General features: G+C 49.7%; 1 protein-coding gene across 1 annotated transcript in view; it reads right to left on the bottom strand.

Annotated features, from left to right (window-relative positions):
* Positions 1–14,170, bottom strand: part of VPS45 (vacuolar protein sorting 45 homolog) — a 54,688-nt gene that overhangs the window by 30,004 nt on the left and 10,514 nt on the right. The window contains exons 8-13 of the mRNA XM_039512672.1: positions 11,959–12,093; positions 11,435–11,548; positions 10,605–10,772; positions 2,962–3,120; positions 1,655–1,762; positions 993–1,114 (exon numbers count right to left, since the gene is read on the bottom strand). Of these exons, the coding sequence (XP_039368606.1) occupies positions 993–1,114; positions 1,655–1,762; positions 2,962–3,120; positions 10,605–10,772; positions 11,435–11,548; positions 11,959–12,093 (806 nt within the window). The remainder of the gene's footprint in view (positions 1–992; positions 1,115–1,654; positions 1,763–2,961; positions 3,121–10,604; positions 10,773–11,434; positions 11,549–11,958; positions 12,094–14,170) is intronic.

Raw genomic sequence — 14,170 nt, 5'->3', positions numbered from 1 at the left:
TCTGCAGAACTGCTGCCTAGCCACTCGGTCCCCATCCTCTGGCAGTGCATAGGAGTCTTCTGTCCTAAGTGCAGGACTCTGCACTTGTCCTTGTTGAACCTGATCAGATTTCTTTTAGCCCAATCCTCCAATTTGTCTAGGTCACTCTGGACCCTATCCCTACTCTCCAGCATATCTACCTCTGCCCCCAGCTTAATATCATCTGCAAACTTGCGGAGGGTGCAATCCATCCCATCATCCAGATCATTAATGCAGATGTTGAACAAAACCGGCCCCAGAGCCGACCCCTGGGGCACTCCGCTTGATACTAGCTGCCAACTAGACATCAGGCCGTTGATCGCTATCCATTGAGCCCGACGATCTAGCCAGGTTTCTATCCACCTTATAGTCCATTCATCCAATCCATACTTTAACCTGCTGGCAAGAATATCCTGGGAGACCATATCAAAAGCTTTGCTAAAGTCAAGATACATCACGTCCACCGCTTTCCCCATATCCAGTTATCTCATCATAGAAGGCAATCAGGGTGGCCAGGCATGACTTGCCCTTGGTCAAATTGAGACCCCGAGATGTTAAGCGACTTGCCTATGGTCAAACAGCAAACCAGTGTCAGAGCTGGGAAATAGAGACCAAGTTTCAGTTCCCTGCTTTGCCTCTAGAGAGCGCTGCTGTCTTGAGGCAACTGGAAGGAATCAAACTGACAAACAGGCTAATACTCGTAAAGCAGAGCTACAGGGCAATTCCATGCATGTGGCTGTCTGAAGGCAAAGGGAAAAATATAGGGGGAGATTTCCAGAAACGCTCAGCATTGGGCTAACTCTGACGTTATTACGTCGATAGGCCAAGACCGAGTGCTATGGAGTCCCCTCCACATCGTATAGTTGTCATTCAACAAAACATCACGATGTTTCCTGAGCATACTGGACACGGGTATTAACTATCCCTTCTTACCCCAAAGGGGTTCTCCTGTCCCCAGCCCGCCCCCTCCGTACCTGTCCCGGAGTGTGCTGGGACCCAGGTAGGGGTACTGGCCATCCTTAAGTTTTCCTTTGATGAGCTGATCTAAAGTCTCGTACAGGAAGGGCTGATGCTGCGTATACACGTTCTCAACGCCCTGCAATACAGAGGGAAAGTGCTTTTAATTCAGATGCCACAAGGCAGGAAGCGGAGAGAGTGGGCCAGCGAAACCACGATCCAGAACCAACAGCTGCCAACTGACGCAGTGATTGTTAGCCCAGACCAACTGCCTCGTGCCCTCGCAGTGCGCTAAGCACACAAATACTTCAGCCTCTGAAAGCCAGGAAAGAAGGGGTACACCAGCCCCACCCCACAACCTAATCTCCATGCCCGGAGCTGGCAAGAGCCACTGGAGATTGCTTATTAAAGGGCAGCCCTGGCTGAAATATACACAAGCCGACAGGAGGAATGACTAAAGGTGCCACTGCAGGTGGTGCATGGTGTCCCCGGGCATTGCCCTCTCATCGACCTGCATGCACTCCATCCGCCCTGCGCTGTTAGGGACAGCTCTGTCGAGTGGTGCTGGCTCTCATGTGACAGCCACACAGCAGTGCTACGTGGATCCCCTGGGGTCCCCTAAACGTTCCCTGTCCTTGTCTGGGCTTTGCCAGGGAACACGTGGCAGAGCTCTTAATACCTTCAGTCCTTTGAGGAACTGCTTGGTGATGGCGACAGCATCCTTGGGGCTGAAGAGATCGCTGCCCCGGACCCGCTTCCCACCGTATTCCACAACCGCTGACACCAGCTGTCCAGAGAGAGAGAGAGAGAGAGAGAGAGAGAGAGAGACCAGCGACCAATTAACATGAGGAACTAGCTTCAGGAAAACTTCTGGGGATTTAGCAATGATGAAGGTGCTGAAGCAATGCCCAAGGAGCTAAAAGGGACTCCAGCTAGCCCCAACTCGACACACGCCACGGAGAGGTGCAGAGAAAGTGTCCCCCGTAAGCTCCCAGCAACATACCCCTGGCCCTACCTTGGTGAGGTGCCTTCAAAGGGTTGAGAGGGGAGTTTAATCTCTATGGTCTATTCATACCGCAACTTCTCTGCCACGTGGGGAGCCACCCCCAACCAAGCCTCTCTCGGTGTTGGGTCCGAGACCAGCAGAAATTACAAGCAGAACACCGCAGCAGAGAACCGAATAGGCCATGGGGCCAGAACTCCTAAGTGGGTTAGCAAATCCAGCCTACCCACGTGAGAGTTCGTACAGCACCTCGCACAATGGAGCCCAGGCCTGGATCAGGGCCCCAGTCACTACTGTAATAAATAAGAACAGCAGGGATAGGGATTTTGCATTGGGTTTGAATTGTTCGAAATGAGTGGTTTACTTGGGAGGAGGGAGTGGGGGGGGGGTATGGGACCTGGGCTTCGGAGGTATAGACTGGCATCATCCTCCTTTCTCACAGCGGCTCTCAAAAGCGCTTTGCAGACATCAACCAAGACCATTTGGGGCATTTCAAAAGGCAATACCAGGACTGTCCTTCAGAAATTTCCATCTAATTATAAGGCTCTCGTCACCCCCGCATCTGATCACCCATCTGAGCCAGGGTAAGAGTCGCCTCGGGCGGGGAGAAGTCAGCAGTATCCAGAGAGATGGGGACAAACTTCAGAAGCAGAGACGTTCTTCCAGATCATTAACTGTACATTTTATAGTAATGTCCAGACCAGGGCACCATTGTGCTAGGTGCTGTACAATGTGCGAGGCGGATAAGGTGCCCGCCCCAGGAAAGCTCACAATTAACACAAAGGATGGAGGAGAGGTATACAGACAACATCCCATAGTAATTCAGATATTAGCTCCCACCCGGGGACAGATCCATTGACTCCAGTGAAGCTATGACAATTTATACTAGCTGAGTATAACCCCCCCCTCGCCCCCACCAGTGTTTTCCTATCTGCTGCCTATTTAACCCACCCTTCCAGAACTGGGACAACAGCTGCGGCTACCTTCCGATACTTCTCTGAAACCCCTTTGTTCTTGAGGTCCGTCATCAGGCCAGGCAGGCTGTTGCTGCTGTGTCGCTCATAGTGCAGGGCGTAGAGCATCACGAGCCGCGTGGCATCGAACTCGGTCACCTTGGGATTCTGCAGGAGCCGCCGCACGTTCTGCAGGGATAGAAGGGGGCCCCCCAAACAAGCATTCAAGGGTTGGGTTGGTTTTTTGGCCCTGCGCATTAGATCCTGCATTTCTAGAGCAATTGGGTAAATCACATCTCAGACCTGCTGCATAAGGACAACAGAGCCACACGTGTAGAAGGCAAAGTCTCAGGCAATCTTTGGGCAGGAGGAAGCATGCAGGGGGGAGAGGAGGAGAAAGTGAGAGGGCATCAGAAGTATGCGATGGGAAGAGAAGAGCGGGAGGAAATGAAGCACCAAAGGAAAGATGGTTTTTGCACCAGAGGCAACAAAAATGTACTGCCATCACGTTTCCTACATTACGTTCCCATGCAATCCATCGCTTTAGCTGCCACAGGGACATGATACTGCAAACAGAACGGGAGGTGTCCACCAGGGAGTCTGCCTGTTAAGGGCTTGTCTACACTACAAAATTAAGTCAACCTAACTTACGTCAGCAGACAGCCATGGCAGTAATGACATTGCCTGTGTGCGCGCGCGTGTGTGTGTGTGTGTGTACACACTTTGCTCCTTGTGCCGGTGTAGCGTGTTCTCACTAGGAGCGCTAGTATCAATTGCGCTGTCAGCACGGGGCATTATGGGAAGGCTCCTGAAAGCCAGTAACAGTCGACGTAAGCAACACAGCATCTGCACTGACACTGCACTGTCCTAAGTACATCGACCGTGACTCCACACTGCTTGTGGAGGTGGGATTATTAAATCACTGTAGCCGGGCAGTCACGTCGGTGGGAGTGAAATTTAAGTGCAGACACTTCCATAGTTAGGTTGATGTAAGATGCCTTGCGTCGTCCTAAATCCGTAGTGTAGGCCAGGCTTAAGCTGTGGTCCACATTATAAAGAGTTTCAGTAGTCCCCTCTACGGGGACGCAGCAGGGCCGGAGCCAGCCCCCATGGGAGGGTGGGGCCAGCCCCACTCTGCCCCCAGCTCTGCTCCAGCCCCACCCCTGGCCCTGCCCCAGCTGCAGCTCCAGCCTCAGGCCCTACTCCGGCCACGACTGCGGCTCTGCTCCCAGCTGTGGTCCTGGACCCAGCCGTGGCTCCGCTCCCAGATCCCAACCATGGCTCCCAGGGACAGATTCCATTATGGGTAAAAGGGGGGGGGGGGGGACCATTGCATTAGCTGCCTAGGGGGTTGAGATGGGCAATTATATTCTGTGTAAATTGGCCTTTGACCAGGATCTACCAGCCCAGTGTTATTCCTTCCCATTACAAGAAACAGCGTCGTTACTTCTCTCCCCACTCCCCAACATACATTCCTCCCCCCGCCCCCCCTCAGTGTGCACTTGCTGTGGGACTCTGCAAAGTTGTACACTCGAGATAACGGTGCAAACAGCACAGCCAAGTTGGCAGAAGCTTAAGGGAGCATGGGGATGAATAAACCTCTTAACTTTCTCCTTTGTGCCAGATGCCAGAGAACAGGCGTCAAGGACTGAACGAGCCTGCAGCCCTCCTGATAGGGGCTGATAGCTGCTGGAGGATCCTCCAGACACTACTAATCTGCCACAGGATCAGAAGAAAAGCCAGCCTGTGTCAGCGCAAAGGCACAGAAACGAAGGAGGCTCCGTCTTTGTGATGAACTAGAGAACGTGATCTCACCTCCTAAAGGGAAAGGCCAGACCTCCAAGCGTTCTAGCGCTTGCTAAGGTGCTATGGGATATCCCCCAGAATGCACTAGCGCAGACACAGTCAGGCAAAGCGGAAGCACAAATTTGGTTGAGTCGAATTGCGAACGGGTTCCCATCTACGGACACAAGTTGCTGTAACTGGATTAGGTGGCAGCCATGAAAGTGTAGGGTGAAATCCTGGCTCCACTGAAGTCAACAGCAAAACTGCTGTTCATGTCAATGGGCTTTCACCCCCAGCATAAATCCTGCAGGGATGTTTGCTTGCAGATTTTGGATCCCTGGCTGGGTGCCTAGTGACAACGTCCATATAAGAAAGCGGGCAGCCGATGAAACAGAAAAGCAATTGTCCACACAGGAGAAGACTTCCAGGCAGTCGTCTCTTCAGAGACTCATGTACAATGTCACACTTACTAAGCGACCAGGGAAGGAATAACCGAAACGCACTGTACTCCAGGGGCCTAGGGCGCAAGTGAAATTATCCACTGCTGAAATGACATCAGAGAGAGAACAATTCCTTCTTTCTTTGGTGCACTGGGTTATTCTTCATTGTTTCTGTGGCCTTTCCCCTATGCTACCAGTAGAAGACTGTGACAGAGAACAGCCTGGGGCAAGGCAGCGAAAGAGATACCGATCACAGGCATTTCCATGTTTTAAAAAAAGCCAGCTGCAAAGGTCCAGTCAGGCACTGGCTGTACCATAGTCTCTTTTAGCCAAGTGGCCACAGCACACTCCAGGAAACCTTGTGCAGTGGAAGTTGGACCAATACTCCAAAAGGTTTCTCAAGTGTGCGGTTCATAATGCAGCTGCCCCATTGCTCGTAAAGGTGCATCTCGGTCCTTCCAGGCTTAGGGCCAAGGGGGGATTCCAATCAGTGGTAGAACATTAAGAGGTGAGACCTATATTTTCACCAGTGGGCCTTGATTCCAAGTGCCACCTAGGCGCCTTTGAAAATCTAGCCTGCAGCTCCTGTTGGCTTCCATTGGAACTGCTCAGCCTGGGACACAAATGGCTCTGTCTGAAGATGGACACCCAAACACTGAAGCATCCTTGATTAGAGGCCACTTTAAAAAAATCACAGCAGATCTCCCAAAGAGAGCATCCGTTATCAGAAAACACGGCACGCTCTTACTCAACATTTGTGCGCGCTCAGGCCCTAAGTTCTCAGTTACAATAAAGCCCGTTTACACCGCTCTGACTGCATCAAGGGTTCTTAGGGTGGGCGCACCTCACCCTTTGCACTCATCTTAAATCCCTTTCATACTACGTAAGTAAAACCCATTTATTCATGTTGGAATATTGGTGACATCATAGCAGAATTTTCAGAGGCTCTCTCAACCTGTTGCTGGCATCAAACACTCCCAGTGTGATCTGCCCGCACACCATCTATCCACCTCCTCGCTGGTCGTCCCACCACCATTCCCTCCATGCTAACTTTCTCAAGGTTATTTCCATCTCTAGGCCTGATGTGACCAAAGTACACTAGTTTGTGCCTGTTCATTTCCAACAGCAGGATCAGCTTCTGTCCAATAATGCTTCTAACAAGCTTTCATCTTGCTCTGAGTCCAGAAGACATGCACAAGATACCACATCTCAAAAGGTGCTTCTTGCCAGCAGCATTAATTTCCTCGTCATCCCTTCACACTGCCATGGCGGTATAAATGGATTTTAGTGCAAGTCCTTGTCTACACACAAAACATTATGCCATTTTAGCTGCACCAGTATAGTTAAAACAGTATACTCCCCTAGCGGGGCCCCAGTTACACCAGTATAAATGTGCTTATACCAGTACATCTTATTCTCACATGGGAATGAAAACCTGTTATCCTGCTATAAGGCATTTTTATTGTGGAGCTCTTTGCCAGAGGATGTTGTGAAGGCCAAGACACTAACAGGGTTCAAAAAAAAGAACTAGATAAGTTCCTGGAGGATAGAGCCATCAATGGCTATTAGTCAGGATGGGCAGGGATGGTGTCCCTAGCCTCTGTTTGCCAGAAGCTGGGAATGGGCGACAGGGGATGGATCACTTGATGATCACCTGTTCTGTTCATTCCCTCTGGGGCACCTGGCACTGGCCGCTATCAGAAGACAGGAAACTGGGCTGGATGGACCCTTGGTCTGATCCCGTATGGTTGCTGTTATGTTCTTATACCTGTGTATCTACATCCACAGCAAGGGCTGTAGCAGTATAACTATCTTGGGGGGGGAGGGGGGGGGGAAAATGGACAACTGTACACACACTTCTAACCAAAGGAGTTATGCTGATACAAAAACTGTGTGTAGATAAGACAGAGGTGAGAATTGGGCTCTTAGCATCTGTTTTCCAGCCCCATCATTGCTACCTAACAAGTTCTTACTCCCACTTCCCCTGCAGGGGCTGATACAGCTACAAGAACGGAAGATGGAGTCTCTTCTGCCTCCTCCATCACGGGGTGCATCACCAGCTGACAGGATTTATTTTGTACTTTTTGTTAGCACTACGTGCTAGGCACTTTGCAGAATCTCTGTTACTGCTGATGTGAGAGGCTGAAAGATGGCAGCAGGTGCACATGGTACTGGCAATGAGAATTCAAACACTGATTTATAAAGAGTTTCTAGATCACCTCTGCTCCATGAGACAGCATAAGCCAGGGACTCCACGGGGTGTTTTAGCAAGTCCCTTTTACGGCTAAGACTCCACATTAGTACATCCTTATCAGAACACAGCAAATGAACACAGATCGACCAGATTCACAGCTGGCATAAATCTGCATAGCTGCATTGACTTCAACCGCATGATGCTGATTTACGCCAACCAACTATGCTGGGCTCTGTATGTGCACATCTGAGGGTCTGGCCTACAGATTGGACTATTTGGACAGCTAATATCACAGAGCCACCCTCTTGGAGCACTGAACACCACAGATTAGAAAGAAATGCATTTCAAATTCTTTGCAAATGCTGATCGTTAACATAATACTTTCCTACTGTGTGACAGCATTTATCACACTATATAGCTTTCATTTTAGTGAAATCTCTTTTTGAAAGTCATATTTTCAGCACATAGATCAGCAGCATTTTAAAAACGATAAATATTGAGTCTGTGGCTGCATTCTGTGTGTGTCATAACACAGTCGCCTTCAGGGAAAAAAACAAAACAGCAGCATTGTTTAGTCAACAGCCTCAACACATCATTATTGACATACTGTCAGATTCTGGGGCAGGTCATGGAATTATATGAGCCATCAAGGGGTCAGGGCATCAGTCTACACACTCAGCTGTCAAACAGAAGTCCCTTTTCAAGCCTTTCTGAGCCTTTTGCCAAAGAAATCCTTCAGTTAAGCAGCTCCATACTGTTAAAAAAAAAAAAAAAAAAAAACCAACCCAAACCCAAAATAAGGGCAGGGCTCACAGGCAAGGGCTTTCCCCAAACACAATCTGAGCACAATTGGATTTCATGCTTGAAATCGTTGATTCTTTTCAGTTTCAAAGCTGTAAGGCCGGTTCATTCTTCCAGTGACGCAGTCATAAATTATGACGTTCGTTAATGCTATTTCACCAGTACTGTGTGTACAGGGAAGAGTGGCAGAGACACACTAGACATATAGTTTTGCTCCATTTAGGTTGGTTTCAAATAGAAATAAGAGAAATTGGGATTTCACAACATCTAAAACAGGAATAAAAATGCTTGGGACTTTTTTTTTTTTTTTTTGGTTAATGTTAATCATAGGAATGTAGGGCTGGAAGGAACCTTGAGAGGTCATCTAGTCCCGCTCCATGTGCTGAGGCAGAACTAGGTAAACCTAGACCATCCCTGACAGGGGTTTGTCGAACCTGCTCTTTAAAACCTCCAGTGATGGGGATTCCACATCCTCCCTTGAAAGCCTGTTCCAGAGCTGAACTAGCCTGGGAGTTTTTTCCTAATATAATCTAAATTCCTAACCTAAATCTCCCTTGCTGCAGATTAAGCCCACTACTTCTTGTCTTCTCTTCAGGGGACATGGAGAGCAATTGATCACCATCTTCTTGAGAAGTCTTCAAATATGTTAAGGACTGTTATCAGGTCTCCCTCAGTCTTCTCTTCGCAAGACTAACCATGTCTAGGGTTTTTTTTAATCTTTTTTCAGAGATCAAGTTTTCTAAACCTTTTATCATTTCTGTTGCTCTCCTCTGGACTCTCTCCAGTTTGTCCACATCCCTCGTACAGAGCGGTGCCCTGAACTGGACACAGTCTCCAGCTGAGACTTCACCAGTGCCAAGCAGAGTGGGACAATGACCTCCCACAGCTTACATACAACACGCCCGCTAATACACCCCAGAATATTAGCTTTTTCCACAACAGCATCACATGTTTGACTTCTATTCTATTTGTGATGCACTAAAATCCTCAGGTCCTTTTCAGCGGTACTTTGACTAGCCAGTTGTTCCCCATTTGTAGCTGTGCGTTTGATTTTTTTTCCTCCCTAAGTATAGTATTTTGCACTTCTCTTTACTGAATTTCAGACCAAGTCTCAAAATTTGTTAATGAAAAGACTCTTGATTTTGTCTTAAGTCATTTCCTTGTGGCTTTGGAAACCCAAACACAGAAGCATGGTGCTAGTGCAGGAGAATCAGTGCAACTGACTAAGGTCCCAATTCTGTAGCTGGACCCCACAGACCACATGCAGCCTCATGGACACCACTGGGGCTTTTCATGGACAGAGGGTTCCACCCAACCTGGAGTTCACTGTGTCACAGAGACCTGCAAATCCTACTCTGAAACTGACTAATCTAGTCACCTGCAAAACGTGTCTCTGCAGGTGTTCACTCGCACAGAGCTCATTGCATGATCCCGGCCTGCAAACCACAACATGAAACCAACCAGTCTAGTTAGGTCAAAGTACCACGCACACCTACAGTGCTAAAGAAGTAATCTTGGTTTCACCTGTGAAGGCGAGTGAAGTGCAAAATGCAAGCAAACAGCCCAAATGGGGAAAAGAAAACGGTCAGAATCCTTTCTATGCTAATCATCTTCATCTCTGGAGTATTAGTAACCCAGGGAAGGACTGCTACTGACAGCGTCTCTTTTTAATCAACTGTACGCATGGGGCATTCACCAGAGGACTCATTTTAAGTCAAGGCAACTGACAGTTCTCTCACCACCTGCTTTACGTGAACATAGCAAATGATACGTGCCCTAGCTCACGCAAGAGCTAAGCCAGACTTAGCACTTGGCTCAAAAGGAGCTCAGAAGCGCCCCCCAGGGATTGAGAAATAACATTCTTGCCTCTAGCCTAGTAAATCTGACGTGGGACTCTCACTCCAAAAATAGACACGCCCAATAAGGATGCTTGGGCATAGCTGCCACAGAGGGCAATAGGAATAACTGGAGCTCTAACAAAATCAACCCAAGTCCCCCAGCAAAGCACCCCTACGAGCTTCTGTAAGCACCAACGGTCCCACCATAGAGGGATGCTCAAATTTCATCCCACCCATGGCTGCACTGGCAACTTGCCGTGAGACGGGGGCTGCACATGATGAACAGACAGGCTAAGGATAGTTGTATTCCACGGTCCTACTCTTCAGGCATTATTCAGACGCTCCCCAAATATAGCAACAGAGCATGTTCAGCTGATTGTGGCTTGCAAACTGTGACAACCATTTGTGTTAGTTATCATCACTCAGGATTCATTCCTGTGTGAATTACACGGATGGCGGGGGAGAAGCTAGTTCTACCATCCGAGGTCCCAGCCCCGTAGGTTCCACGTGCACAATTCCCACGGACGTTAGCACTAGTTCCACAAGCAGAATGGCTGCAGGATCAACCCTGCTGGAAACAGATAAAGGAGGTTTGGCTTCTGGGCTTTGGGTTACCTGGTGAGCACTGGAGTGGTCATTCTGGCAGGCCAGTTCCTGCTCGACCTCTGACACCTCCAGCAGGTTCCGCTCGCTGGCCAGCCGGGAGAGCTCCCCCACCACAGTCACGTGCTTCGATACCGTGCCCGACATCTTCTTGAACTGCGGGTAGTTCTCCACAAACGCCTGTAATGGGGAAGTTGAAATTCAAACCTCTGGGAAATGGCAAGCAGAAGATAGTAACCAAGACTTGCACTGGGTTTACATCAGTGCATTTCCACTGGCTTCAGTGGAGTCACTCCTGATGTTACGGCCTGAGTGAGATCAGTGCTGCAGGGCGGGTATTCCCGGTCTCCCCAGAGAACCTCTGCATGGTGTCCCCTGCAGGGGGAGCTCTGCAGCTGGAAGGAATCTTTACAGGAAGCAGCTGCTCACTCTCTTGGCACCTAGAGGGTTTCCTAGTGGAAATCCACCCAGATGTTGCTGCTACTTCAAATCTTGAACCACAGCAGACTGGGGGCTGGAGAAGCCCATGTTGCATGGTGCACTGGAGCTGGGCGGCTGTGCTGAAGAGGATCTTATTAAGACAGAGAGGAGGGTGCAGGTGTGGTAGTTCTTTGTATTGCAGTAGCACTTAGAAACCCTAGTCCTTGACCAGGGCCCTGCTGTGCAAGGGCTGTACAAGCACAGCCCAAAGAGACGGCTTCCACCCCCAGGTGCCTACATGCCACAGAATGAGTCACCAGTATCGGAGCCCGGAGCAGGGATGTAGTAAATGCCGGTGATTTGCAATGTCCTGCAGTGGATTGGTTCTAAGATGCCTGGTCAATCCCGTACGTCCTCTTTACCTTCATGTCAGCTATGGACTCCAGCTTCTGCTGCTCCTTCGGTTTCCTCCGCTGGAAATCCTCCATTAGGTTCTTGATATTGCTCCCGATCTCTGCAAAGTTCAGGTACATGTTCTGTGGACGACAGACACAGGGGGATGGGAGGGAAGGCGGCTCTCGGCAGATCTGGTCTCTTTGGAAATCACCGCCCCCAGCTCCCAAAGCTCTAGGAAGGTCTATTGCATACTCCCATGCTGCACTCTGAGGGCGGGCGACAAGCTCTGGGATATAAAATGGTTTAATTTCAGCAATATGAATGGGCACTAAAGCCCGCCTGGGACACTGCTTGCTTATAATTATGAATTTACCTGGGACATCGGTCATCATCATCATCATATGCAAGTGGGGAAACTGAGGCACAGAGCAGGGACAGATCCTGCCCAAGGTCACACAGCGACTCAGTGGCAGAATCAGGAATAGAACCCAGACCCCAATTTAGACTGCCTGAGAGCTCTCCCTCCCCATCACAGCACCCAGCTACCTACGTTGGCGTAAAACTCGTCGTTCTCAGCAGACAGAACCACCTCCCTGAGATCCTTGCTGATGCCGGGTACTCGAGAGAGGTCAATTCGGTTGTTGTTAATCCCCAACAGCTCATGGACCATGGCCTGGTACGTCCACTAAGAAGGGTCGGGGGTGGGGGGGGGGAAGGAGAGACAAACGTTTGACTTAAATCACAACCAATTTAAATCAAGACTAAAATATAATGGGCCTAATTTGTATTTACAATAAGGTCCCTTTACAGCACTCTGGCAGCACATAAGGGCACACCTCCATTGCAGCTGGGAGCGGGACTGTTAGCTCATGTAGACGTACAGCTGCGCTCTAGCCAGCTTGCTAAAAATTGCAGTGAGGCCTGTCCCACGGCACACTCTCCCCGCTATTTTTAGCGAGCGAGCAAGAGTAGAGCTAGCATGGACCATCAACATGACCGGCCATGCACAAGTAGTCGGACCCAAAGGGGACCCTTAAAGTGAATTAGGGTTGCACCTACTTTAAAGCACCTCTGCACTGCCAGAGACGGTGGCGGAAATGAGAATCAAGACCAATGTTTTTTAAAACAAGACAGACAGTATTCCTGATGCCTTACACCTTGTAAAATGGAAACTCCCCAGGCCGACTGCCAGCATCTTGCAACAGATAGCGCATTTATTCTTGCTAATAAGTTACCACCTTGGGGCCCTGATCCAGGATCAGGGCCCCATTGTACTGACACCCAGGAACACAGTCACGGCTCCAGACAGCTTGTTGTATTTGTATTCAAAAGCAACCAAGACGTGACACTGGGGATTAATATTCCTGTTGGAACCCATTTGCTTGCTGTCATCATCTCCCCGTTCTCTGCCCGTGAACAGGAGTGTATTTTTGGCTGCAGAGACGCTGCTGTTACAAGCTATACTGTTTCCTGCTTGCTCTTCTGCAGGAGGAGGAATGGGAGGTTTTGGAGATCAGTGCATTATATATTTAGCCCGAGAAGCCTAATGTTATCGGAAGGGAAGTCTGCGAGCTGATCAAAGCATTGACATGTTTGCCGCCCCACTTACACTCATCTGAAGCTGTGCACTGGGTCTGAAGAAGTCTTTGTACCATAGGTAACATTCTCCTGGGACCTATCCTGCCTGCAGTCCTTAGCCCTACAAACTGGGGCTTCACTGGGCTTGTGACACTGCCAGATCACTCTGGTCGATGAGCCAGAAGGGCCCAGGGCAGTAGAGAAATTCTTCCCTACCTTTTGATCTGAGTAGCAGATGAAGTCACCCCACAGGCACATTTAGCATCTAGTGCCGGGGACAGGAAGCTGTCTACAGGAATGTGTCTAGAGAGACCTTCTTGAGAATCCAGCTACGCTAAACACAACTGCATCGGGGGACCAGAGTTCTCCCACATTCCATAACTAGTGCATGTCCCAGGCTTTAGGTGACAGAGTCCCATCTACACTACAAGCTGGAACAGCAGGAGTGGGCCAGGGAGTAGCCGTGCTGTAACCAGGTCTCCCGACACAGCTGTGTTTGCAGCATAGATGGGGCCTTACCGGTAAAAGGGAAGGTCAGTCCCATGGCCCGCTCAGTCCTCGGCCTCTCTGCTGAAGCTCAGGGCCGGCTGTGATGGTGGCTTTTGTCGCTGGGGCACTGGCCCGTTGAACTGGACTGAGACTCCATGAACTCATTTCACGCAGGCCGGAGAAGCTAAGAGTTTACTGCCCCCACTGACCTGTGCTGGATTTAAATCAGTGCCCACGCAGGCACAGAGGCTCCTTTTCCACACCACTAAACCATCCAGTCACCTGAGAAAATTCCCCCGGCCAGAAGGAGAAAAAGGACTGGATGAAAACTGAAGAGGTGTTTCAGCTCCCAGCAGCATGTCCCACCATCAGTACTGTCTGCCCGGTGAGAACGTACTGCTGCAGAGACAGCTATTACCCAACCATCAGGCCGACTGGCGCCCGAACGCATCCCGAAGAATCAAAGGAGACAAATACCAGGCTGTTCGATGGCGAAGTCTGCAGCACAGCCACGATGCTGCTCGAAAAACCACCACCCGCCACACAACCCATGCTAGTGCTCATCCATAACGCAGCAGGGAGAACACGCTGCTGCAAGGTCATTTGATAGATGTGCTGCCAAGTCGGCGCTACAAATAATCCGTTAAGAGGGACACGGCTAAGACGTTTAGGCCCTGCATTTAAAGCATGTTTTA

Source organism: Mauremys reevesii, linkage group 24 (genome assembly GCF_016161935.1).
Source record: "Mauremys reevesii isolate NIE-2019 linkage group 24, ASM1616193v1, whole genome shotgun sequence".
NCBI lineage: Eukaryota > Metazoa > Chordata > Testudines > Geoemydidae > Mauremys > Mauremys reevesii.
Note: the sequence above shows the minus strand (reverse complement) of the source record. Positions and strands in the feature narration are given on the sequence as shown.